Here is a 27,674-nt window from a genome sequence, read left to right as displayed (position 1 = left end):
TTTGTGGTTATTAAGTCATTGACTAGAAATGATTTATTTTTAAGTGAACGGATGTTTAAAAGTGCTAACTTAACAGTCTTACTTTCTGTCTCTACAGTAATCTTAGTTTGACGTGTAATAGGCAGCAGATTAAATGGGTTTGCCAAACGGTTTGAGAAGGCCTTAGGCTTTCTATCACGTAATAAAACAGAAATAGAGAAAGCAACAGGCACACTGGGTTACCGCTTGTTCTGTAAACATTTGACGAAGTCACTGTTATCATAGCGGGGACCCGACACACATCACTGAGGGCTGTTATCGGTTGTTTTTGGTTCACCTAGAACAGATGGAGGAGGGTGAGGGCCTTGGCGTTGTGGCAGGGGCCGAAGAGCTCTCGCAGGAGGAGGGGGAGGTCGAACTGGGCCCACAGGCTTTGGTGGTTGCGGGGCTCGCCGCTTTTTTGTTGATATCTGGGGGCTCGCAGCAAAAGAGTGGCAGAGTTTGGTTCCAGCATAAACCAGTTCCTCGATTTTCTCTGAGAAGCACAGAAGAGGGGATGATGGAGAGAGGGATAACATGTCCGGTGAGAGGGGCTGTTGTACAGGTGTTACAGGAGGCTGTAATTTGTTGTACTGGCTTCCCTGGCTGTTTTCCCGAAAGTCGTCCTTGGGTGCTGAATCTTGGAGCAGTTCTAACACGTCACTGTCTATCGGTGAGCTCTGTGGGCAGGGCTCAGTCGGGATTGTGCCCGTGAGCAGTGGTTGTTGTGGTGTGGTGTTATCATTGTCCTTGTGAGATGTGTCAACCGCATGTCCATTCAGGTGCTGAAATGAAGTCCTGTGGTCAGCTGTACTCTGTCCAGGTGTGTTTGTGCCATTTAGATTGAGTGGATTTGCACACACTGCTGAAGGATGATGGAAGGAGAAGTAGATATTGTCCTTTAGCACTCTTGAGCTCAGTTTGTTTGGGTGCAGGCCATCATGTGTGAACAACTGTCTCTGACTCCAGAAAAGATTGAAGTTGTCGATGAAATTCAGTCCTTTTAAGTTGCAGGTTTTTTGCAGCCATGTGTTAAGCCCAAGCAACCGTGTAAATCTATTTGTTCCTCTTGCTGGGAGTGGTCCACTGATGAACGACTGAACTTTTAGTCTTCTAAGCACTTCAAAAAGTTAATTGAAATCCCTTTTAAGGAGTTCTGACTGCTCCGTCTGAATATCATTCTTCCTCACATGGATGATTAGTCGATTTGCAGCTTTATATTTCATCAGAATGCTCTTAAGTTCCCTGTTTACATGGGAAACTGTTGCTTGTGGAAGGCAGCATGTAGTTGTATCCCTGTTGCTAATGTTTCTGATAATATAGTCACCCACTATCAGAGTCCTGGGCTCGGCTGCTCTCTGAGCTGAGTGCCGTTGTCTGCTCGACCATGAGCGGCAGATAGCATCGGTGTTACCTGCTGGCTGATTTGATCTGTGTCCGATCATGTTTGGGGATTCCATACCCACATTCATCACGTCTGGAGATTCCTCACCCACACTCATTAACACTTCAAATCTGTTCTCCAGATGTATTGGCGGTGGTAGGGAACTAGTGTTTGGGGTAGAGGATGCTACTGCAATATGTGATACGCGTGACAATCTGATGTCTCAAGTGCCTTTGGGTCTCGCTCCCTGTTAGTGCCATCGATTAGTATGTTGATCAGTTTCGGCACTCAGTATGGTCTGTTTAGGAGCATTAGATTCATGGGACTCACCGACTGTGTGCTGAGGACGTCCATGACGAAGCTCTGTTCTGTGTTCCGTCTGGTTTGGTAGTCCGGCAAGTAACTTTGTTAAGAAGTCTGTGGCAGTTTGTGCAGCAGGTAGATTCTTTAACCAGAGGAGGCATATTATTTCTAATCCTTTTGGATGTAGGCAGCTGTGTTTTCCCTTCTCCGGAATGTAAGCTGATGGTTGCCGTCAGTGGGAGGCTGGTTGGATAAAAATTCCCCTTTTTTTGTAGCAATTCTTCCAGTTAAAAAGTTTGTTGGTGCCAAGATTTGTCGTTTGAGCACTGTGCTGATTTGCTGTAGTTAAAATTAGGAGATAAAATGTGAAAGCAATAGAGCAAAGCACAGAGCTGTAAGCAAGAGCTGGGATCAGGATAATCCAGATTTATTTATTTTTTATTAAAGGGATCCCTATGTGTTACGACCTGCTCGTTCCAAGCCGTAACATAAAAGAGGGATTAGACAGTGAAATCAAATTAACCCTCAGGGGTCTGAGGTTGATTTGGGGCCTGGAGAAGTTTTGACATGCCCTGACATTTGTGCTTTTTTCAGTTGTTCATAAACATATTAATGGAAAAAGTGTCATTACACTGTATTCAGCACAAACTAGGCTACAATAATATGTAAGGAACATGTATGTACATGTTTGTATTTTTGAAGGAATAACGTTTATGCGTGGTTATTGAAAAAACAAAAAACTTAAGTCACTGAAATAAAGCCAAAAATATATATTAAATCTGTGTTCACAAGACGTCTGGGTATTTGAGGTTGTAGACTAGAGTTTTTGCTTCAAAATTATGTAAAAAAATTATCATTCCTACTCCTTCATATAAAACAATAGAGAGATTTAAATTTTCTAAAACATCTTTGGTCAAGAAACACAGTGGAGGCATGAATAATCATGAATAATGGATGATTCTCACCTGAGAAGACAAAAGAATCGCATAAAAGAGCTCTAATGACCTGCATAAATAATGAGGCCTTTCAGTCAGATAGGCTGTGAAAAAACCCTCTGTTGATCATGTCTCAAGCTCATCATAATGTAAATCAAACATACAGAAAAAACAGCAATACTGTGAAATATTATTACAATTTAAAATAATGGTATTCTATTATTAAAATATAATGCATTTCTATGATACAAAGTGTCTGAACAGTTATGTTACCTCTATGGCATTTCATATAGGCTTTTAGCTTAAAAGCATGCACATTTGGAGAAATATTGATGGATTCTCATGTTTATGTCAATTTTCTATTCAGAGGAGTATTTATTCATCATTTATTGTCGTCACTGTGAACGCTGGATACTGTGTTTCAATTCATACTTGCAGCCGGAGGGCGCTCTGTGCACTTTTAGTCCACAAATGCCAATGCTAAAGAAGAATAGGCAATCCAGGAAATAACTGAACTAACAGAGGACAGAGATCGCTAACTATGGCTATTCAAAACACTTTTCAAGACAATAAATACACGATTGAGACGATGTATGCATGTATTGACTGAATTTGCGTCTGAATAGCGCTGGCTCCGTGGGCGTGGCCGCATTAGCAGATAATGAGCTGAATCACGGATTTCTGACATGGCTCTCTTTTCATACAGATTACATAAACACAGAAGGTTTGTTTTAGATTTGACTTACACGATTTAAAACCTGACATTTCAACATTTCTTTAGACAGAAGTAAAATTTTTTTGTGACTAGTATTCACTAAGTTCTCAGAAAATGAACTGTAACTATCAGATTGGACTTCGTTCAGAGGGAGACGAGAGATCACGCATCATGTTAGTTTTCTTTATTTTACAAAAAGCACAACATTTTGTTTTTACTCTGAGTGTACACAAATAAAAGAAGATATTCCACAGATTAAAATGGTGTATAGCTCTTAATTGTATGTGCAACATTGACGGAGTATTTTGAGTCTCTTTCACACTGGTTAGAAAAAAAACACGGTGATCACGCCAGCGTGACCGCCGACCCGAGGGAGTTAAAGAAAAAATTTAAATTCAACAAATTATACAACCAATAATAATAAACAGAAATCTAGGGGTATAGCAAGAACAAAAAGATAACAACAAAGAAATTAAAGTTACATGTATAAGGTAATCCCAAAAATGAGTCACTCCTGAGAAATGTTCCCCAGAGAGTGCCTGTCCTCCAATAATACACACCCATTTTTATATTCTGAACTAATTATCAATTAATGTGTTGGAACAATCAGGAACCCCACATTCTACACCAATAGCATTAGGAGTAGACTGAGGGACGTCACACAATCTAAGAAGTTTTGAACAACACAAACTGAAGGTTTAATCCAGATCAAAACCAAGATTTGATTTCATGGTCTAATCCGATTTTTTTTTTTTTTTTAATTTAACAACCCTTTTTCAATATTTGTTTCAATCCAAAATTCGATCAGATTACTTTTAAAGAACTGGGCCCTGAAAAATGTGATCTAATCTATATTGCTTTAAAAAAAAAAAACAGCACAAATGTAAAATGGATTACCTGATCCTGGATAGCAAAACATGGGATTTCCAAATGTAGATCATTTGGATCCAGATTAAACTTTTTGAACAACTGGGCACAGGTCTGTAAATTCAATCCCATTCAGAAGGAAGATTAATTAAAGTAAACTGGATTAGATTAGAATAATTTAACTGATCAAGGATATAGTGTGAGCAGATGATCTGGGTTTATATATTTCACATTAATAAATTGACATCTGATATTAATTTTACAAAAAAACATTTTTTTTAATGATACATTTGAAAAAATCCTGTGATAATTTCAGTTGAAATGTAATTTTAACAGTAATTATATTAAAATGATTTATGTGACACTACAATAACAATTGAATGACTGTGATTTCCATCAACAAATATAGCTTGAGAAAAGCACAGATACAATCATTCATCATGACTCACACTCACACACTGATCTCACTGTCTATATGAGGATTCATTACACACATTTATTCTGACATGTTATTTCACTGACAGAAGAGACTCTATAACATCTCACTGTTACTGATTCATCATGAGCTCAAAGCATTGTAGCGTCTGGAGCGATCAAACACAATTATTCATTGTATTTAATGAATTACCCATAAACTCACTCTATCAAAGTTCTGTGAACCCATCCCCCTAAAACTGCAACCAGCATCCCAAATGTAGCTAACACACAGGCAGAACTAGGTGTCCTGTTACAGATACATGGTACTTTTACGATCAGAAAGAATTTTGCAGAGACTAGTGACTCTGACTTCATTCTTTCTGAGAAGGACAAATAAACCCTCTTAATCCTATGTATTCTCTATATAACCACTTGGGAAATGTATAAACATGTATCCAAGCTTCCCATCTCATGACTTTCCTTTTATAGGCTTTATTCTATGTATTAATTTTCTCTTTTGAACTATTTTGGTATTAATATTCCAGAGCTGCAATTTATAGTTAACTGAAATCACATTGGTAGCATGTTTGGTATCTACGGACTCCAACCTTCATTTCCTATTTGGTAATTTATGTTACATGTTACTAACTCTGTGACATGTTAGTATTATAAGAATCTAGAAAGTTCTTCTCTCTTTCATCCAATCCAGTGTCTTATGCTAATATCCTGCCAAAGTCACAAAGACTTCAACTCCTTATTGGCTCAGACACCTCAAGAGGGTGTGACATCTTCACCCCTTATATTCACAAGATCAAACTCCTCTTCCTTCCTCTTCTCTTTTACTGACAAATGCTGATGTCAAGATGATGCTGTAAGAAGCTAGAAGCTTCTAAGGAACCCCAAGCTTGTGCCAGGCCTCAGCCTAGACCTTCCATTCACCAAAGATCCTTTGAATCCAACTGGTTCTCTTTCATCAAGACAATATCAGCAAAGATTCAACGGGAGCCTCCTCAAATTGCATCAGGACAGTTTTAATTCAACTTGGAGAGACATGCAAGTACCAAACTTAGTCTCATTATTTGATACATTGAGTATCCTTACCCCTTTTAAAGAAGGGCCTGTTAGAACTAAACTGATGGTTTGCTCAAGGCTGTAACTTCTTGCTTTCCTGTACTCTGCTTTAGCTCTCTTTCCCTTGGTAAACTGTATGCATGTATGTGTGTGAATGTTAGAGTAGTTTAAGTGTTTAGTCTAGTTAATAAAGTCTTGTTCATGTCACATGTAAAGTTGTCTGTGTTTCACGCTCATATACTGGAGTCCCTATTCATGCAGATCCTGACTACAGGCTCTTAGTAGTACTGTCCAATAAGATTGTTATTTCACATAACCCGGAAATGAACATTTCTTAGAATTATTAAACAATTAACACTGTGTGTTCATTGGACAACAGGTTAATTGATTGTAATATTAATTTTATTACATTAAGTTAATTATTAACTGATCCAAATATTTATAATTAATTATAACTAGTTATGATTAATTATTCATATTTATTTGAGATAATTTGCTACAGCATTATGGGTAGAGTCTCTCTACAGTCTATTCTGATTCATCAACACAGTTTCACTGAAGATCCAGTACCAATAATAAACCCAGGATAGAGCGGTTGAGTGAATGTGGTCTGGACTGTGTGGATGAGGCTCATTGTGTCTCCAGAGACGCTGTAGAAGGACAGAGTTCCTGCACTGTGATCCACATACACTCCTATTCTCCTGATGATGGGTTTTACTGGGAGTTTAGTCTCTCTGTTATTGTGTCTGAATGAGTATCTGGAGGAAAAGCAGGTCAAACTCCAGGACTGATCATTATATCCAAATACACACTCAATACCCGATCCCTTCCTGCTGATGCTCTTATATGACACTGATATACGCACATTATTCCCACTCCACTCAATCTCCCAGTAACAGCGTCCACACACACTCTCTCTACACAACACCTGATAGAAATAATCAAATCTGTCTGGATGATCAGGATACGGCTGAAGCTCTGCGTTAGTGTAAGTAATCACTCTCTTCCTCTCAGACAGTTGGAGGTTTTTATTCACTGTGTTCAGATCCAGATTGAGCTGATGGGAATCTGATGGAGATAAAACACATCAGAATCAGGAATTATGAATCTGTCTGATTGTTTAATGTTTCTGAACTCTTCATGTTCAATATATCAGTAATGTCTCAGTACAGTTTACCAGATATCCTGTGAAAATCATCTTTTACCTGATCAATTATTAATCTCATGAATCATGTTTTCTTTCTCCTTCTACAGGAAGAACATGAACACACTCAAGTTTCTCTGCTTGTTTTCTTAGTGACTTACATTGTAGGAAGTCGTTCCTGGTTCTGGGAACAATGTTGGTGAAAGTGACTGTGGAAATCAACAGACATGAAGAGTGTGATTATCATGACAAGAGAAAATGATCCCTGCATCCGTTCCTAAGACATTTCTAATATGATCTTCTACATGATATGAGATGATGGAGGATCATTTCTGAGAGCAGATGAATCTCCAGTTGTTAAAAAGTAATCTGAATAGATTGATTGGATCAAATCTTGAAAATAAATTGTTCAAAAGAAAAAAGGATACTGAAATCAGATTAGATCACAAAATCAAACCTTGGTTTTGATCTGGATCAAATTATCAGTTTGTGTTGTTCAAAACATTTTAGTAAGATTGGGATACCTTTGATCCAATAAATATGGATCCCAGAAGAAGTGTGGATATTAGGAACAAAGATTTAATAAAACTTTAAAACAGGTCAAAAATACAACATTTTTATAATGTAATATACATACACTTTTTTTTTTAAATTTTGCTCTTGACTAGTTTAACTGTTAAAGTAATAAATTAGAAGTAGACATTATTAGGCTACATATTTAGCCTTCCGGAAGGCTACAGTAAAGTAGAAAAGGGATTTAGAGGCCATAAAGTAATCCCCAAACAGCTGTTAATTAACAAACAAAAATATATTTAATTTAAAGAGTTTATCACTGTTTGTAAACTACATTGGCACAATCATACGAAATGAACCAGTCAAAAGTTCTTTGCAAACACAAAGTTTCTTGGGTGAACACTATGCAAAAGAGAAAACGCAAAAGCATCAAAATATTTTTTTCCCCCATCTCATATATCCCATCACCATGTCCCTTCAGGGAACACTAGTAATCCAGATTTGGTCATCTGAAAAAGTATATCTGAATCATGGTCATCCAATCCAAATTTGCTTTGAAAAACCAAAACAAAAAGTTTTACCTGATCCTGAATTGCAAATCATGGGATTTCCTAATTCATATCATTCTGATCCAGATTAAATTTTTTGAACACCTGGCTCCAGGACTTTACCTCTGTCAGAGATCTTCTTCAACTCCTCTTTGCAGAAATCCTCCAGTTTGTCTCTCAGCTGACGGACAGATTCTCTCACAACATCAAAAGAGGAGAGAGAACTGAAGGGATCGCCATTTACATCTGTAGATTCAGGAGGAGCTGAGAGAGACTGGAAACTCTACAGAAAACAGAAATCACAGCTCATCACCTCCACACTTCAGCCAATAACCTGCACTACTGTCAGATTTGAGCAGCTCTTGTTGATCTTTAGTAATGAAACTGCCATCAAGATCATGGATTTCACATTGTTATAAAAAAAGTTTAAATATTGGTGAAATTTTGAGCTGTTGCTGTCTGGAAACTCAATATAACTTTCAGAAAAATGTTTCCTAAGAGATTTCCAGAGCTGAACTGCATTTGTAAGTGTGTATCTTTCAAAAGAAGAAGATCAGATGAGAGACTGACAGATGATTATATAATAACCGAACACACAGATCAACACTTCAGTCAACGGCTCATTCTGCTCTCATGAAATGTTTCTCTGTGAGTCTCTTGCTCAAGTCCACTATGATCCTGTTCTTCTAGATCTCTGTTACCTGCAGGAAATGGATGTGATCCTGTGTGTGTGAAAGCTGCTCCAGCTCAGCATCTCTCCTCCTCAGATCATTGATCTCCTGCTCCAGTCGCTCCAGTCGTCCTTCAGCTCGACTCACTGCAGTCTTTTCCTGATCTCTGATCCTCTGTGTGGCCTCAGAGCGGCTTCTCTCAATGGAGCGGATGAGCTCAGTGAAGATCCTCTCACTGTCCTCCACTGCTGTCTGTGCAGAGTGCTGTTAGGACACACATCACAATCACACAGTGGCTTCAGTGAGTCTGACTGAGACTTCTCAAACTTCTCTTCTTCTCCAGACTCACCATATGAGACTCCACAGCCTCTCTCAGCTGCTGAAGATCTTTCTCTCTCTGCTGGATCCTCTGCTGGAACCACCTCTGCGTCTTCTTCAACTGGTGCTAAAGGACAAACCAATGACAGGAGAAACGTCACATAAATCATCAAGTGAACAGATATGAATCCAGTATCAGTGAAGTGCTGAGATTGAGGAGTTAAAGATCTTGGAAAATAAGGTTATAGGTTTTATTATAACAGCATTATTTCATCAATGCCTAGTTTTATAGGGATAGTTCAGCCAGAAATGTAAATTCTTTCATTGTTTACTCATCCTCATGTCTTTCCAAACTTGTATAATTTTCTCTTGAAGAACACAAAAGAAGATATTCTGAAGAATGTCTCCGTTTCTAGAGCCCAAATCAAATATGGAGAAATGTCAATAACATCAAACCTCACTGGCTCATGCATGTCACATGACTTATCATGCCACCTTATCTGATATTTCTATTCACTTCAGAATTTTTAGGCTGTATCCAAAATCACATACTCTTTTGAGTAGGTATATATTTAAAATAAGTATATAGTATAATATATAATATATCCATATAGTATAAGTGTGTGTATTATGAATATAAACCAGATGTATTCGATTGGGAAGTATGCGTCTTTGTATGCAGCCTTAAATAATGCCCATTTTTAAAACGACCACTTTCTGAACCTTGCAGTTCAAAGCAGGTCAGATGTTATAGATAAAGTTTCAAACGTAGGTTTGGGAGGAGCAGTGGCGTAACTTTGTTTTAAAAAGTGGGTGGGACAAGAATGTGTATGTGTGTGTGGGGGGGTGTATTGTAATTGTATTATTACAATAATAATAATATGATAATAAAATTATAAATGTGTTAAAATATGATAGTTTCCCTACATCTGCTATAATACAAAATGTCGTTAGTCTCGAGAGTATGTACATTAGTTAATAAATATGATGATCCGCCTTTGATAATCGAATGTCCTGATGGACTAGTGGCAGTAAATTTGTGTAGGGTGCAAGAGGTTCTCGGGTCTAATCCAACCATGAATGATTTTTTTTTTTTTTCTCATTAAAACCAAAGATGTTCATCAGTGATTGTATATCAAGAGCAGGGACACGTTTATGTGTATTTTGTTTTGTGATTTCAACGTAACGAATAGAGAGTCTCCGTAAAAGCGATTCACATCCGTGAGAAGACTGCGCAGTGTGCACGAGCGCTGAGAACCCAGTTGCACGCGCCTCTAATAACAGTGACAACGATCACTCAACATGATTTCAAAAACAACACATCCCAGCGCCAAATCGCCTATTATTAACATAAATTGATAATCAACTAGAGGTGTTTATTTTGTATTAGATATCTGCAAGATCTTTCAAAAAGTGGTGGGGACAAAATCGACCCTTTCAAAAAGTGGTGGGGACATGTCCCACCCGTCCCACCTGCAAATTATGCCTATGGGGAGAAGTCTATTCATTCAGTCCTGTCAATCATCATTACAAGCATATATTTTTCAAGAACCAAAAACAAAGGATGAGTTTTACTGTACTTACATTTATGTATGTGAAATTTAGCAAAAATTTAAATTAAATTTATAATATAGTATTCTTTTCTTTTATTTGGGGGGATATTAGTAAAACCAAATATAACATTTTCTAAACACAAAGAAAAAGTGGATTCAATGTTGTCAATAATAAATCTAGACAAATCTTTCCAAAATTTTCTGACATGAGCACAATGCCAAAACAACTGAAACAAAGTTTCAGGCAGTGTATTGCAAAAAGAACAGTTCAGATCAATATCCTTTTTAAATTTCACAAGAAAGTTATTTACTGGGTAGTATCTATGTAAGATCTTAAAAGTTATTTCCTTTATTTTATTTACTAATAAATATTTGTTTGGTAAAGTCCAGATGGCTTTCCATAACAAACCTTCCACCTGTCACAGACACGCCAGGTTCCAGCACCCTCCAATCACAGCGCACACCATCCCCGGAATACTAATCACCTCTTCCTCACCGCCCACGTTCGTCAGTCCCATGGCCAAACCGGCGCCCTACTCTGGTTCGGCGGAAGACTGCAATGGATTCCTCCTGCAAGTTTCTCTGACCCTGGAGATGCAACTGCACTTGTTCCCCACTGACTACTCTAAGGTAGCGTTCATCATTTCCAGCTTTCTGGCAAAGCTTTACAGTGGGCCGATTCCATCTGGTCGCAAAACAATCCAGTGACACAGACATATTAAGGCTTCGTCGAACACTTCCGGAAAACCATCTTGGGATTCTTCTATCGGTGAGAAACTGTAGAACTTGAAACAAGGAAAGTTGTCTGTTAATGAATATGCTCTGCAGTTCAGAACTCTCGCTGCTTGGAGTGGATGGAATGAACAAGCGCTGCTGACGTCATACCGTCAAGGACTGGATCCTCGAGTGCGGTTGCATCTCGCTGCATATGAGGATACCATCGGGCTTGAACGCTTCATCCAGCTGTCAATACGCTTCGCCAACACCCACTACCGTCAAAGAGCTCCAACGTTTCCTCGGATTTGCCAACTTTTACAGACGATTCATCCATAACTACAGTTCCATTACCAGTCTACTCACAAGCCTCCTTTGCAATAAGCCCAAGTCTCTGTCCTGGACTCCATCTGCAACAGAAGCTTTCAATACCTTGAAACAAGCCTTCACGACCGCTCCCCTCCTGGTGCACCCTGACAAACCTTTCATCGTGGAAATCGACGCCTCCACCACCGGAGTTGGAGCGGTTTTGTCGCAGCAGCAGGGGAACCCGAGCCGACTCCATCCATGTGCCTTCTTCTCCCGCAAACTCAACCCGGCGGAGGTGAACTACGACATCGGCAACCGAGAACTCCTAGCCGTCAAGCTGGCTCTCGAGGAGTGGAGGCATTGGTTAGAGGGAGCTCGGCACCCATTCCTAGTCCTAACGGATCATAAAAACCTGGAGTACCTCCGAGCCGCCAAGAGGCTCAACCCCAGACAAGCCCAATGGGCTCTCTTCTTCACACGTTTTAACTTCACCATCTCCTACCGTCCTGGCTCCAGAAATATCAAAGCTGACGCTCTGTCTCGCATCCATGCCCCAGATGAGGTTACTGAAGAACCTGAGTCTATCCTACCTGATCTACCTGTCATCTACTCCATTCAGCAAGTATCTTTCTCCATTGTCTCTCTGTAACAAAAGGACTGTGTCATTCTTCATATTATTCATCAGTCACGAACTTGCATCTGTTTACTCACCTGTTATCATCCTTATACTCTGCTTGTGTTCAATAAACTACCTGTTATCCTATCTTCTGTCTCCCGGCTGGTCCTATTGTAACACCACCAGTCTATTCCAAAAAGCAACACAGTTGGGCCTAGTGACAATATCTTTTTGAAATAGAGAACGAATAGTTTTATTAACATTTAAGACTCCACGAGCAAAACAAAGTTTCCCAATTGCAGTATCAAATAAATGAAGAAGGGGGTGCAACACTGGTTTGGGTATTAGCTCTGAATAATGCTAAGACCCCCGTGGGAATAGCATCCATGACAATAGAGAATTCCCTTGGTGTCACTGGAATTCTATGAAAATCTAGAAATTCAGAGTATGTAAGTAACATGCCATTTTGATTCAATAATTGATCCACTCGTATTATACCTGCTAAGAACCATCTTTCAAAAAATAAGGATTTATTTTTGAATACTATATTATAATTGTTCCAAATTAAATATCTATGGGGTGAAAAGTTATGCTTATATAGCAGGGACCAAGCTAGCAACATTTGTTACAAGCATATATAAACAGCAGTCAATGCACTGTCCCAGTGACAATTCTTCCAGCATCCCTCCAATCACAACAGACTGGGACTGACTGACCAATCAGAGCGGACTGCAATTTTCTGAAGGCGGGTTTTAAAGAAATTGAAACACAAACAGTGTTCAGACAGAGGGTGAAAACAGACATTAAATGATGTGAATTTATTCTAGTAGACCCCATAAACAAAATTATGAGCCTGTAAATGAACATAATGGGACCTCTTTAAGTTCATACCTGTTTCTCTGTCCTCTGTGCTGCAGCTGATACAGTGTTGTGGTTTTTATGTTCATCCATACACAGCACACATATACACTTCTGATCAGTGCGGCAGAAAACCTCAAGGATCTTGTCGTGTTTCTTGCAGATCATCTCCTGCAGTCGTCCAGTGGCTTCAGTCAGATTGTGTCTCTTTCCTTTAAACCAACTCTCATGTTGTTCAAGGTGATTCTGACAGTAAGAGTTCACACACACCAGACAGGACTTGACGGCTTTGTGTTTTCTTCCAGTACAGACGTCACACTGCACATCTCCAGCTCCAGCGTAACAGTCAGCAGGAAGTTTAATCTTCTTCAGTTTCTCCACTATTTCAGCCAGAATGGTGTTTTTAGCTAAAGCAGGTCTTGGACTGAAGGTCTGTCTGCACTGAGGGCAGCTGTAGACTCTCATCTGATCCTCCTGATCCCAGCAGTCTGTAATACAGATCTTACAGTAACTGTGTCCACAGGGAATGGTCACTGGATCCTTCAGGAGATCCAGACACACTGGACACATGAACTCATCCTGAGAAAATCTGGCTTCTGCCATTTTATTGCATGAATACAGAGACACAAACACACAACAGCTCAACTATACTTCAGTTTCAGTTTCTCTGAGCTCATGTGATTCCTGTTTCCTGGTTCTGTGTTTGAGTGACGTGTGTAAAACAGGCGTGTCTATAAAGCAGTGTGATGAGGTGTGATAATAACAGTCAATGGTGTTTATTGTCTTTTGTGATCCAGCATTCCCAAAAAAATATTTACAAGGCAAAAAAAAGTGAACATCATAACTGAAACTATTTTCATAGTATTTAGTTTTCTTAAAAAAAAATAAAAAAAAAAGAATTTATTTTTAATGAAAACTTATAAACTGTCAAAGACATACTGTATATTCCTACTCAGGGTTGGGGAGTAACGAAATACATGTAACGACATTACGTATTTAAAATACAAAATTTGAGTAACTGTATTTCGTTACAGTTACATTTTAAATAGATGGTAATCAAATTACAGTTACATTCAAAAAGTATTTTAGATTACCAAAGTGATTACTTCGAATTTTTATGTCATTTATTTTATTTAAAAGGCTATTAACGTAAGCTGTTGGAGGATTTTTAACCAATGAGCCAATGTTGATGATTCTCCGACTCTGTTTAAAAAAAAAAAACGCGCGGAGCCTGTGCAGATATTAGCAATCTGCAGAGTGCAGACATGAGATCACTGGACGGGAAAACAGGGCATAATGCATTTCTCTAGTGGAAATTCAAAGACAGTTTTACTTATAAACACGAAGAAGGACGTTCAGTAACATCATAGTGCAATGCAAGCTATGTCTGCAACAAAACTTCTATCGGCTTCAGGATTTGACATCTAATCTGAAAAAGCATCTTGAGGTAGGCCTAAGCTGTTCTTGGTCTTTGAAAATGTTATTTTCTTTATTTACTCCTTATTTTCCTATTTACTCGTATACGTTGAGCTTTGTATGATTATTATTAGCTACGTTTAATATTTATAAGAATTTATTAGGTTTTTAAAAAATAACACGAAATCCTCCCAGAATTAACATCCACTTAATCATGCGTTAAATAATGTTTTAAAGCCAATTTCTTGTGTGTACTTTACAGACGAACTTTAAATCTTAATAATTCATTCCAAATGTTTAGGTATATGGCGCATGCGCAAGTTCATGATCAAAAATAGAGATGCAGTAGTCCACTGGTCATAAATCCAAAGGTTTTTTAGTTTTATTTTAGTCTATCTTTATTCCGGGCTTGCAAACAAACAGCTTTGTAATAATTTCCCAAAATTTCAGGAAATACTTACTAAGTCTGTAAACAGGACGTTAACACAGACACACGCTGAAAACAGACACAAAGAGGAGAAGACGCGCTGCAGAGAAAATATGCACCATGCACGAGCTCACTGCTCGCGAAATATAGTGAAGAATAATATAAATATTAAATTGGGGTTGATATGAATGTATCTCTGAAGGGAACTGTCTTCAGAAAGGTTTTGATGGCTTTTCCTCTCATCTCCAGCATAGCGCTGCTTTGTTTATATACTGTATATATATTGTATATCATATATATAGTGGTAACCATGGAAACGCTATATCGCTGCTGTTCCATAAGCGCCACCTATGCAGGTGTCTTATGTAGCATAATTTCACAAAGCTAACGGCCCAGCTAGGGATCGAATATTTTAAATATAATTTAATTTTTGATGCACATGATGTTGTATAACGTTAATGGGCGCCGAATATAACCACAAAATGGCGTTAACTGTTATCTACACATCTACATCGCAAGAGAAATGGACGAATCAGTCATATAAAAAAGTTATTCAGTAAATCGCTTGGACAAAAGCGTCTGCTTTGGCCTGTTAAATAACATAGAGATAATAAATGGACAATAACGAACGTCACCAATAACATCTAACTAATGGTTGCCCTTTTCATTTTTCTTTCCTCATAGGTAAAAATACAAACTTTTCTTCACCAGAAAAAGAATATATATATATATATATATATATATATATATATATATATATATATATATATATATATATATATAAATATAACAGATAACAATAGAACATGTACAATCATCCAAAATTATTAAAAGTGATTCAAATAGCACATGCACACATACATGCATAAACGCACACATTAAAAAAATGTTCGTTTCCTTCTATCTACATCAAACCGAATAGTAACCCATCCAAAACAGACATATATAATCAACCATACTGTCAGTATACATCCCCTCGAGTCATTTTCGTATCGATTCAATATAGGCTGTTCATTTATAGTCTCTTAAAATTGCTTATTGTTCTACATGATTTCATCTCTTCACGTAAAACATTTTCCCATAGGCTAATATTCAAATAATTGTGAGCTAGGTGTTAAATCATGCAGTTTTGGCTAATAAATCATGGTCAAAAACACTTGAACAAAAAACCTTTTTCTTTATTTCACGTTATGTAGGCTATGACATTTTGTAGATGGCTCCGACCAGGATGAAAGGAATCACATTCATCTTCAAGCGTAGATCTGTAAATAAATAAAGGAACATTAACCGCGATTGACATTGAGATTTTTCTTACACTGCCTGTATAATTTCCTGATAATTTCTCCATTCCCCGTCAATATACCGGCCGTTACCCATACTTCATTATTTAATGAAGTAGATAAATTATTAAAGTTCGTGGATAAAAGCTACTTCATATGTATTCACTTGCCACATACCGAATTATTTCCAATTCTCCAAAAACGTTGAAATATTTTGTCCCGTTGCTTTTATGGACTCTATATCTATGGGCTTCTCTCTTGACGTCTCCCCGATTGCCTGCGAGCTTCTCCTCCTGTCTGTACGGTAATTTCTCTACTGTGCGACAGAGAGTCGAGTGGTTATGACGCAATCGTTAGCCTATTTTTACAAAAACTGTTTCTACGGGGCCATAATGTAACATAGAAGGTAATGGAGCCCTTTATACATTGTCGTGTATCTTTAGAAATAAATAATGGACAAATGGAGTCTTTAAACGCCTCAGATGTAAAGTTATTCGCTATCAAAGTGACGCCAAAATGAATGGGAGTCAATGGGATGCTAACGCAAGTGAAGTTCTGCTACAAGATGGCGGCACGCGGCCGACTTCAACTTCCGGTCGACTTCCTTCCCGCTTGGATAGAATGTCCTTCAAAGGCAGATAGTGGAGACAAGTCACACGACATTGGTGTTCATCAAAAAACAGTAGGAAAGTTAATTCGGGATTTTTACACGGGTGATGATGATGAGAGAAAAACACTGACATTCTGAATTCAAACGGCAATAAAATCAATCGACTCGTCCCTGACTCGTCCCTGTTTCATGAGAAACAATTACCATCCAAATAGGGCTTAACTCGTTATAAGAATAATAACTTGCTGCAGCTGCTATCTCACCTTCTTCAACGTGTAAAGCATGCAGATCGGCGACGGTGTCGGTGGGTGAAGATAATTGTGAGCTGCCGCTGCACGCGGGGTCTTCCACTGGCTCGGATGTTTTATGTGAACCGAAGTAGTTAGTTAGTTTTGGAATTTTTGCTTTAAGATTAGCATCCCTTTTCTCCCTTTCAAGCTTATTTTTCCTTTTTTGCGCACCACTATCACTTTTTTTTATCATTTTGAACACCAGCGAGGCTGAACAAGCAATAAAGGCCAATTTCCCATTTTCTAGTCTACATGCGATAGCATAACGCAAAGAGGCGTTTCCCGATGTCATGGCGCGAATTGTAAAGTGATTTTGATTGGACGGTGATTTATCAGTCAGGCACATTTTCCAATCATTTTTTCTTGTTATTTTATTAGACACAAATCAACCACCTATGACTTGTCAATCTCATTTCCTCCAGCCAATCACGGGCCCCCTCTACCCGCGGGCTCTGGGGCTTCAGCCCCACCTAGCCCTTATGTTAATCCAGCCCTGCCCAGCCGGCATTTCAACGTTGTTTCAACGGTGAATCGACGTCAGGTACCATGGTTGGATCAACGTTGGATTACCTTTCGGTTTTGCAAATTGGATCAACGTTAATATTGTGACGTTGTTTCACCGTTGATATCGCGTCGTGGTTTCACCATCTTATGGTTCAATTAATGTTGGATTACCTTTTGATTTTGCAAATTGGATCAACGTTGAAAATGCGACGTTGTTTCACCGTTACCTTCAACACGGATAAATACACTATTTTACATTAAATTACAATCTAGTTTGCGTTTGTACGAACATGACAATACTAAATAATTACTGTACATGCACTAAAAAATACTAAAAATACTGTATAAAACAAAAAACATCTCAACTTTGCAATGTTTAGAGGTAATCTTAAAAACCTGTAGCATACAATATGAAAATGCAAGGTTTTTTTCTACAATTACAGCACAAACCTTAAATCAGGGCTTTTCTAGCTCAAAATGATGCAGAAGTAAAATCTGTATTATGTACCCACATTCATGTGTACTATAGCTTCATCTAGATTAAAAATAAAACACTTTTTACAAGCACAAATTCTTAAGTATTTTAATAATTATTTTTTTATTATTTTGAGAATATTTTATTATATTTTGAGATTTTGAGTGTCTGACAGTATTTTGTAAGACAGATAGACCTCAGTCCATCCAATATGTAAAGGAGAAAAGCCTTGTTCAGTGCTTGGGCACATAGTGTAGTTGCAGGTCCGTAGCCAGCCTATTGAAAGGGGGGGTTCTTTTTTTCAAAAAGTGGACCTTTTTGCAACTTTTCTCCTCCTTTTGTTATGAGGTTCAAATACTTCATTTTGGTGACCTTTTATGCATTAATTTGTGCTGGATTAGCTTGTCTGCTGCTATATAATGAGCACGCTTTTTGATGCACCAAAAATATTTACTGCATTTTTGTCAAATTGCTTCCTCATGTACCATGTTATTTTTTTGTGCAATTATATATACATACATACATACATACATATAGATAGATAGACAGATAGATAAAATGCCAAGATCAATCGGTAGTTATTGATTTTTTTGAATGGAACAACGAGACACAAACCTTTACATTCAATCGCGTTTTTGCTCCCATTTATTTTCACACATTGATCACACAGTGCATACGAAGTTTAGTCCCAAAGAACGCACAACTGGAGAAATACACAATTACTTTGATTTCGTTAGATAGAAAAGAAGCAGGGCCGTACGCAGGGCTTTATATTTACCGAAGTCAGAAAATGTTTTATGCTAGGGGGGTTCGGGGGCATGCCCCCCCGAGAAAATTGTGATTTCCTTGGTGTACATATATGCATTTTAAGACGTTTTAAGGCCAACAAATTGGATAACAATAGCTTTAAAACCATGTCAACAAATACATGCATGCACAGATTTGAGGCAGCTTTAATCGCATGTTTGGTAATTTCATGACTTCATTTACAACAGAATAACGACGGTGCATGCCCGTAGTTTCTTTAGCGCTTTAGTTTTCCCATAATAAAGTAATATGCAGCGTGCGCCGGCGCATTTGTTCGAGCAATTCGTGGGTTCGCGCCTTGAGCTCAGCTATATATAGCCTAACGGCTGATTGGAGTTTACTGACATAGCCTGACGACATCTCATCTGACCGCAGTTCACTGTTGTTCAACTGAAGCTACTCGTTTGACTTGCGCCTGGCGCTGGCCCATGTACAGACACAAAGGCATCGTAAATCGATATACTAATCATTCCAGATAATTTTACTCAAGCGGTCTGCTTTGAAGTTCTCAGAGGAATAAGACGGACAAGAAACAGCAACCCAGAATATTTGTCACAAGCATTGATTAAAACAATTATGATAATAATCACATAAAAAAAAAAAAATACAAAAAAAAAAAATACGACTTAAATTCTGGACCTTTGGCAGTGAGGGGGGGTTCGTTCGAACCACCCGAACCCCCCCTGCCTACGGGCATGAGTTGTGCTTTGGGTTATCCAAGACAGTCGCAGCTCAAGGTCCTTTCTGATGCCGTCCCCTCCACTGTCTTCACTTGTCCATTGTCTTTACTGCTGTGTATATTAAAAACAAACAAACATCAAAATATATTATCATTTAATACTTACACTTAAACAGGTTTATATTGTTTCCCCTGGAGGCTCGATATATTACTAATTATATGGAGAAACATTACACAACAGAATCCTATCTATACTTTGTAAATAAATTAAAATCAACCTAAGTACATTTATATTCAATTAAGTAATCGAAAATCACAAAATGTTAATAAATCAACTAGAAAAAGAAGTGACAGTGATATAGACAACAATCTCTTACTAAATTGCCAGTAATCAGCCAGATGTTTGGTGAATCTACAAAAAGAAAAGAAATGGTTCACTGAAAAGTCCTTAAAATGAGGAATTTAATTTTTACTACAGACCTATTCGTATTTCCGGGTTTCTCAGAAGCGGAAGTCGTCATAGTTGGGTAAAAGTCTATGGCGGTGAATGAGAGAATAAATTAAATATATTTTTTTGTGTTCCTATTTTCTCAAATAGCAAAAACTAAACAACAGCGTTTTCACAACTTTCAAAAAGATGAAAAAATAGAGAGATTGATAACCGATTTACCGTCACTCCCATAGCTGCTACAGGAAATCGTATTGGCTATAAGTGAAATGCACCAGAAAGTCTCAACAAAAGTGGATCTTTAATTTCTTTATAATGTAGATGTATGTTTCAGAATGGGGCATTTGTATGATTTTTACATATAAATAACCTAGTCTGTCTTAACTGCATCACTATATACAGACATTAAAGGTCAAACCATTCTGATATTCTTTTTATCTAAATAAACAACATATTATGACTCTTAAAGGGTTAGTTCACCCAAAAATGAAAATTCTGTCATTAATTACTCACCCTCATTTCATTCAAAACCCATAAGACCTTCGTTCATCTTCAGAACACAAATTATATTTTTGATGAAATCTGAGAGCTTTCTGACCCCAGACTGCAACGTAATTGCAACTTTTGCAGGCCCAGAAAGATAGTAAAGACATTGTTAAAGTAGCCCATGTGACTGCAGTGGTTCAACCTTAATGTTATAAAGCGGCCAGAATACTTTTTGTGTGCAAAAAACAAAATTATTGACTTTATTAAACAATTTCCTCTCTCCGTGTCACTCTCTGATGCTGTTCATGTGAGCACCACAACACATGCATGTGATGCTGACGCAGAATCCAGCCAATAATGAGCCGACGTTCTGACGTAGAACCTGGAAGTGCTGCACTGTGTTTACTACGTCAAAAGTGTCAAAAGACCGACAGTAGAAAAGAAATTGTTGAATAAAACCGTTTTTTTTCTTTCTGCACACAAAAAGTATTCTCATTGCTTCATAACATTAAGGTTGAACCACTGTAGTCACGTAGACTATTTTAACAAAGTCTTTACTACCTTTCTGGGCCATAAAAAGGTAATAACGTTGCAGTCTATGGAGGGTCAGAAAGCACTCAGATTTCATCAAAAATATCTTCATTTGTGTTCTGAAGATGAACGAAGGTCTTATGAGTTTGGAACAACATGAGAGTGAGTAATTAATTATATAATTTTCATTTTTGGGTGAACTAACCCTTTAAGATACAGGGCATATAAAAATTCAGTGTTGTTATATTTCATACACCTCAACGGAATTGAGTTAATTTGTTTTATTTGTTCTTATTTTATTACTGTCTGTTTACTTGTCTTTTTTGTGAATTCAATTCAGTTTGAAATCAAGCTTTCTTGTGCTGCATGTGAGCTATTGCAACAAAGTTACCCTATTGTAAAGACACAAATACAGAGTGAGCAAATATTTAAGTGAGATTATTGTAATGGTAATTGATCAATGTTTAAATATGTAAACAAAAGCCTAAATTAAAATCTGTTCATCATATAAAGCGGACGTGTCTCTTCAGAAGACTTGAATTAAACCACTAAATTCAAATTGATTACTATACTATAATTCATGCACTTCATAAAATAAGGTGAAAGTGCTTTATTGAAAGTAGCAATTTTCTACTTAGATCTATGATTTGATTGAATATTGTTTGGTAATTCATTAAAAATCGCCGGCTAAAAAGTAATTAGTAATTTGAGTAGTTTTTGAGAAGAGTAATTTGTACTTTTACTCGAGTACTTTTTGACACCAGGACTCTTACTTGTAATTGAGTTTTAATTCAGCAATGTACAAAGTACTTGTACTTAAGTAGAAATTTTCAGTATTCTTTCCACCACTGAAAGTGTCTAACGATAGACATTTTATTTCATGGTAACGATACATATCGTTATATCGCACAGCCCTAAGCAATAATAAATGTCCAAGCTTTTTGATACTGTGGTATTTCATAATTTAGCCCCAGGGCCCATTTAATTTAATAAAGTTATACATATATTTATATACATATAAGTATATAAAGGATGAAAGCCTGTTGTGTCAATCTCTTGATTTGTGGCTGTGGCAGTTATTGTGAAACTCACCATCTTCATGTACTGAGTGTCAGGCCTTGTCCTGAAGAATCTCAGCACCAAACGCTAGAGATTACATCTCATCTGGTAACAAGAGTAAACATAATTTTAAGAACTCTAACGATATCTTTACCCCCTGATATTGCATTGGTGATATAATTCAAACATATTAGAGGCTAAGAGTATGAGCAATGAGTAAGCTGGCCAAATTTCTGTCGAAAATAACTTACATGCTTAAAGTTGTCGACCCCCTGAACCACAGTCAGCATTTATAAGTAGCCTAAAAAGTATTTAAGTAAAAAAAAAAAAAAAAAAAAAATACATGTATACAAACAAATAAATATCTTTGAGTGGAACAGTATGGTGTCTGTTCACTGGCAAATGTGACAGTATGAATGAGGTAAGGCTGGTGATTGACGCTCATGAGCACCAATCAGCAGCGAGTGGGCACTATTTCAGGGCTGGTTGGTTGCAGCCTGGGATGCGTCACGTCCGGATCCCCCCCCTTTTTCTGTTTTGTTTCAGCGGTTTCAGGTATGTGCTGTTAACACGTAGCATTTTGCTAACTGTTTATTATTGCTTGTTGCACTAATAGCTTGCTTGTTGTACACCAGCCTGTCTTTTCATCGGTTTGTGTGTTTCTCCGGATGCTGTTTTGGATGCGATTACTGCCCTCCTTTCAGGTACGAGGAAGTTTTATTGTAAGCCAGGTCTCGTTTTACTGAGGGGCGGGTGGTTTGAGTAACGTGCAGTTCCTGTACTTCAGTTATACCAGCGGGTTATTTGAAGGCTGTGTATCCTGAGCGGTGAACTGATTGTAAAACGCGTCTATCCATATTTGGTAAGTTTTGTTGGGTTTACGGGGGGGAATTTCGGCGTGTGATTGTGCAATTAATAGTAACCCTGTTTTGTGTTTGTATCACTCATGCATGCTATAGGATTCTCCCTTTCGTCCTGGGCGATTATTATTGCAGCTCGGTTCTGTTTCCGCAACGCGCCGAGCTAACGATATTGGATTACAACTATTTAAAGGGACTTCTGCTGCTGCCGTCTGGTTTCTGTGATTTGTTTTAACTGACTTTTTTTGGTTTACTTTGGGGTGGATGATCATACATTTATTGGGGCTGGCCTAAGGACGACGTGGCCGCTCCTTCGAGTCCTGTTTTCCTCAAACTTTTAACAGCCTTTCGTTTATTTTTTGTTTCTTTTGTAGATTTGTATATGGTGATTTGTACTGTGCTGTGGTGACTGTTGCCCATCGTGTTACGGTGGAATTGTGACTGCAAATTGCTTTTTATTCATTTCTGTTTGAGATTTATTTTGTTTTTGCTTTCTTTCAGGAGCTGGGGTCCCACGGGTGAAAGATCTTTTTGTGGTGGTGGTGCTGCTTCAACGTTTGCCGTGTGACACTTTTGAAGTGTACGAGTGTGTGATCTGAGTTCACGGTGGGGTGTGTGTGGAAGTGTGCTTTTGGATAACTAGCGCTGGTGATCACTCCGGTGGGTAACCCCAGCCCTGTAATTATATTATATTTTGTTTTGTTTATTTGGAAGTGGTGTAGATTGGTTTTGGTACGTTTTTTTCCTTTTGGTTGTTTATTTTTGTTATTTGTGTAATTGTCTGTCACTGGATCTTTTTACCAGTGAGGACATTTTCTTATGTTAAGTTTGTTTTTGTAATTTGGTATAATTTAAGTTTGATTATTTTTGTGTGCTGTTTTTGTTTTTTTTGAAATTTTGTTTTGTGTAAATTTATTTTGCATTGTCACTGAGAGAGAGAGCTGCTATGAATGGTACCATATCATTGAGCCTATTTTAAGTGATTTTTCTATCTTGGATGCAAGTTGTGAATAAATTGTTTTTTTATATGATGCCCACGTTTCCTGCCTACACTTATTTCTAAGAGAATCGAACCTGTGTGACCAAATAACAAACTCTGGGGTTTATTTCTATTTCCTGGGTGAAACCCTCCCAGGTGGCGTAGTCGAATTTTCTACAAGTAGATAAACTTGGGCTTGTGTGTGTTAACCTGTGCTGCCCCCCCCCCTCGCCACACAAACATAACTACAAACAGACATAGAGAAATACAATAAAATAGATTAATGACCATGATATCCTGTTATCATAATAGTTAAATAAATGATAACTACAAGAATTATAACATTATACTTGTCATCTATGTTACCTCATTTAGCTGATTATTTAGCCTACAGGCCTTTCAATGACAATCTTACTGAAACAACCTGGGGTTAATGATTTTAAAATGTGAGACTTCTTTCAAAAACATGTAAAAATCTTACAGACCCACAACTTTTCAACAGTAGTGTACTGAATGATTGAGGTTTTGCTTACTAGTCATCTGGTTCATGGCCTTTGACAGGAGGTCGCTCAGCTCTGGGGTGCAGGAGGCCATCAGTATGGAAGGATCTAGGAACATAACATGCAATTTGTCACAGAGCCAACAACATTTAGTATAAAATGCCCTGTTTATTACAAGGAACCAAGCTAGAGCAGAGGTGGAAAGAATAATATACATATTAAAAAATATATATATTACTTAAGATAACAAAATGTATATTTTTGGATTTAGAATTCAGTATTGTACATGTAGTGTCACTTACGTTTTGGATGTCAAAGACTTCTTAACTAATAAATTAAAAATACATAATTTTCCAAAAGAAAATTGTAGATGCATGGTGATATAGGTTAGATATATTGTGAAATAAATGCATTTTAAAGTATTTAATGAACTTTCTCAGTTCACCTGTGTTTCCTCCTCCTCTGTCAGTTTCCCCTTTGTTGTAGAGGGGGTTTTCTGTCACCCCTGAAACTGCAGAACATTATTTATCCATATTTGTTTACCATTAGAGATCAAAACATGTTTGAAATAGTTTTAGTTCATTTTCGCGCTCATGTAAGTGACGTCACCGATTAACGGTACAGCAACTTTTAGGTTAAATAAATTAGTTTACTATCATTCATTGATAATTTGCCAGCAAAACCTTTACAAAACTATTATAACATCACATCTACACATAAAGATGCGATTAAAAGTCCAAACTTTCATTAAACAAGGGCTCAAAATATAGAGTTAGTTAGCCAACCGCATCTGAAAACGGTTGTAAGGACTTAGCCTATTTATTAGCTCAAATTAATTGTTACAGGGAATAAGAATTGAATCAACTGTAAATGATTCACTGTAAATGATTCAGAATTAATATTTAACACTCCATCAATTATTCGTCCAGCGAAAATTGAGGTTAGAGTATTTTACCAATTCTGGATAAAATATTATTCTGCGGCCAACAGTAACAATATTTTGTTATGATTATTGTTATTATTGTAATTATTATATTATAAGCAAGAGGTAACTTGATATTTTACGTTAAGGCAGTAATTTGACACACAGCACAAGAAACTCGTATATGTGAAAATCAAAACAAGATTTATTGACTACTTCTAATGATTACAGGAAACTAAGGCTAAACACACACACACACACACACACACATACATACATGCACACACATTCGCGGAGTTGATGAGTTATGAAAAGTCCCAAGTTCAGTGCTAACTTAACTCATAACCTGAGGAAAATCACAAAAGCAGAGCTTTGGCTTGATTCTTTAGGTTTAAAGGAGTTTCACCAGTTTCCAGCAAGAGAGAGAGAAGTTTGCTTGTACCTGCGTTTGCTGTGACAGCTGAGGTAATCGGGTTGTTCCGTGACTCGTGTACAGCGGAATCCCATTCTGGATTGGCTGTCTTTCAGGTGACGTCTTCTCGGGAAAGCCCTGTGGGTTGCGCGGAAGCTTTGAAGGATGCTGCTGGCTGGTGTGGTGCGCTGTTCTGAGCGTCTGGCTTGAGCGGCTCTCTTCTTGGGAGACTTTGGTCAGATATTTCACAGAGGGTTGCGGAGTCTGGATGTGACGGCTGTCGAATGATCAGCGGCGCAGCTCGTGGTTGAAGTCGGGTGTTAGATGGAAAATCAGCCCCGGTCAATCAGTTATCAATGACCCATGCGACTTTTCCGCCGTGGTCAAAGTAGCGGTGTTTCGGCTACCGGGCTTCAACGACTGTGCTTCAGTCCGGCTTCTGACCGACTTCTGGCTTTTTCTGACTTCCAGCTTCTGACCTTAGCTTGTTCGGACAGCATAGTTTTAAGGGAGCGATCTTCCAATGAGACGTTGCTACGGAGATTAGACACGCCTCGTCTATTGTCTATTGATCACATCGCGTGATATCTGCAGAACATTCTCCTGTTTTATTAACAACTTTATAAAGTTTCTTAATATTTTCCTGATACTGAATTTCAATGTTTAATTCACACAGAATTACAGAGAATTATAAATTCTGCATTTAGAACTCAAACATGACACACTTCTTACACACATATTACTAGACTGACCTAATTAAAACAATGATTACAATAATGCATTTGAAGAAAACCCACATATTGAATACATTGAATAGACATGTTAGTAATTACATCATGGCATGTATTATTCTGTATATAGTTAATACTTTAAGTAATCGACAATTGTCCCTTTTGAGATTCAAGATTGAGTCATTAAGCATAGTTTAAACTTTGACCGGAGTCACGAGTGACCGGGTCACGATGGACGGTCAACACAAGGGAGGTATTGATAGGACAGATTCGTCTTTAAATCCGTTGATGGGTATTTTCCTGTTCCGTCCGATAATACAAGAGGGTTTTGTGAGAGAATCAATAGATTTAATGTGATCAAATCCATGTGATGGGTTCTGATTAGTTTATTGCTGATGAGCTAAGAAGTCCTTTAGACAGAGTCCTTTGTTAAAAGAAGTCACGTCATCACTTCTGTTAAGGCTAGGCGTTTCCTGTCAGGAAATGGATCTTTTGGACCAAATGAAGCTTTGTTCAATCATGTTGTTCATTGATAAAGTCATTGGTAAGTTCTGTCGAGCAATGCCCTACACGGTTGAGATGCTAACGGACTATTTCAAAGACACTAAACAATTTCTTTGAAGTAAATATTCAACAGAAGTGTGTCGATTACACGTAAGAAAGGTATCAGGAACAGTTATATATATTATTTGTGTGATTTTATGGACTAAACTTACCTAAAATCAGTGAAAACAACAGCGAGACGGAGTCTTGATGCTCGACGTTTCCCTGTTACCATGGCAACTCAGATCCGCTCCAGTGTTTGCTATCTTATTGTCTCGTGTAATCTTGCGATATCTCTTTAGACCGCAAAAAATGAAAATGAGCATATAATTTCTATTTTCTGAAATATTGACGTACCAACAAACTGACACAGAAGTGGCAAAATAGGCCTAATAGGGCACATTTTTATTTCATATACATTATTAGCCTACTATTATTATTATTATTATTGTATAATTTGGTTAAACACTTTTTTTTTAAGGTATAGTATACGAGCTTATTTCAGCATTTATTTACAAGTGATTTTCTTAACCTATTTCAACCATTTTACATTTAATAATTGTTTCACTGTTGAAACATCAACTGACGTTACTTCAACCATATTTCAACGTTGAATTTCGGTCATGTGTTGACTGGGCTTCAACCGTTTAGCATTCAACGTTGTATCAACGTTGTTTCACTGTTGAAACAACAACTGACCTTATTTCAACCACATTTTAACGTTGAAGGTCGGTCATTTGCCGGCTGGGCAGTTATTACTA

General features: G+C 37.7%; 2 protein-coding genes across 2 annotated transcripts in view; both read right to left on the bottom strand.

The window, feature by feature from the left end:
• The window catches only part of LOC125245250 (tripartite motif-containing protein 16-like), a 169,492-nt gene that overhangs the window by 111,906 nt on the left and 29,912 nt on the right, over positions 1 to 27,674 (bottom strand). The window lies entirely within an intron of this gene.
• On the bottom strand, positions 6,252 to 14,058 carry LOC125245256 (tripartite motif-containing protein 16-like). The gene is made up of 6 exons (XM_048155796.1): positions 12,988 to 14,058; positions 8,936 to 9,031; positions 8,617 to 8,850; positions 8,039 to 8,198; positions 7,016 to 7,063; positions 6,252 to 6,778 (listed from the first exon to the last, which is right to left on the bottom strand). The coding sequence occupies exons 1-6, from the start codon at positions 13,555 to 13,557 to the stop codon at positions 6,252 to 6,254; spliced, it is 1,635 nt and encodes a 544-aa protein (XP_048011753.1). The 5' UTR covers positions 13,558 to 14,058.

The sequence above is a fragment of the Megalobrama amblycephala genome, linkage group LG14 (assembly GCF_018812025.1).
Source record: "Megalobrama amblycephala isolate DHTTF-2021 linkage group LG14, ASM1881202v1, whole genome shotgun sequence".
Classification (NCBI taxonomy): Eukaryota; Metazoa; Chordata; class Actinopteri; order Cypriniformes; family Xenocyprididae; genus Megalobrama; species Megalobrama amblycephala.
Note: the sequence above shows the minus strand (reverse complement) of the source record. Positions and strands in the feature narration are given on the sequence as shown.

Excerpts from the sequence above, each read along its gene's own strand:
- LOC125245256 (XM_048155796.1), bottom strand. The coding sequence starts at position 13,557 with ATGGCAGAAGCCAGATTTTCTCAGGATGAGTTCATGTGTCCAGTGTGT. Across the intron at positions 9,032-12,987 it reads CACAGAGGACAGAGAAACAG|CACCAGTTGAAGAAGACGCA; the intron begins GTATGAACTTAA and ends TTTGTCCTTTAG. Across the intron at positions 8,851-8,935 it reads AGGCTGTGGAGTCTCATATG|CACTCTGCACAGACAGCAGT; the intron begins GTGAGTCTGGAG and ends GTGTCCTAACAG.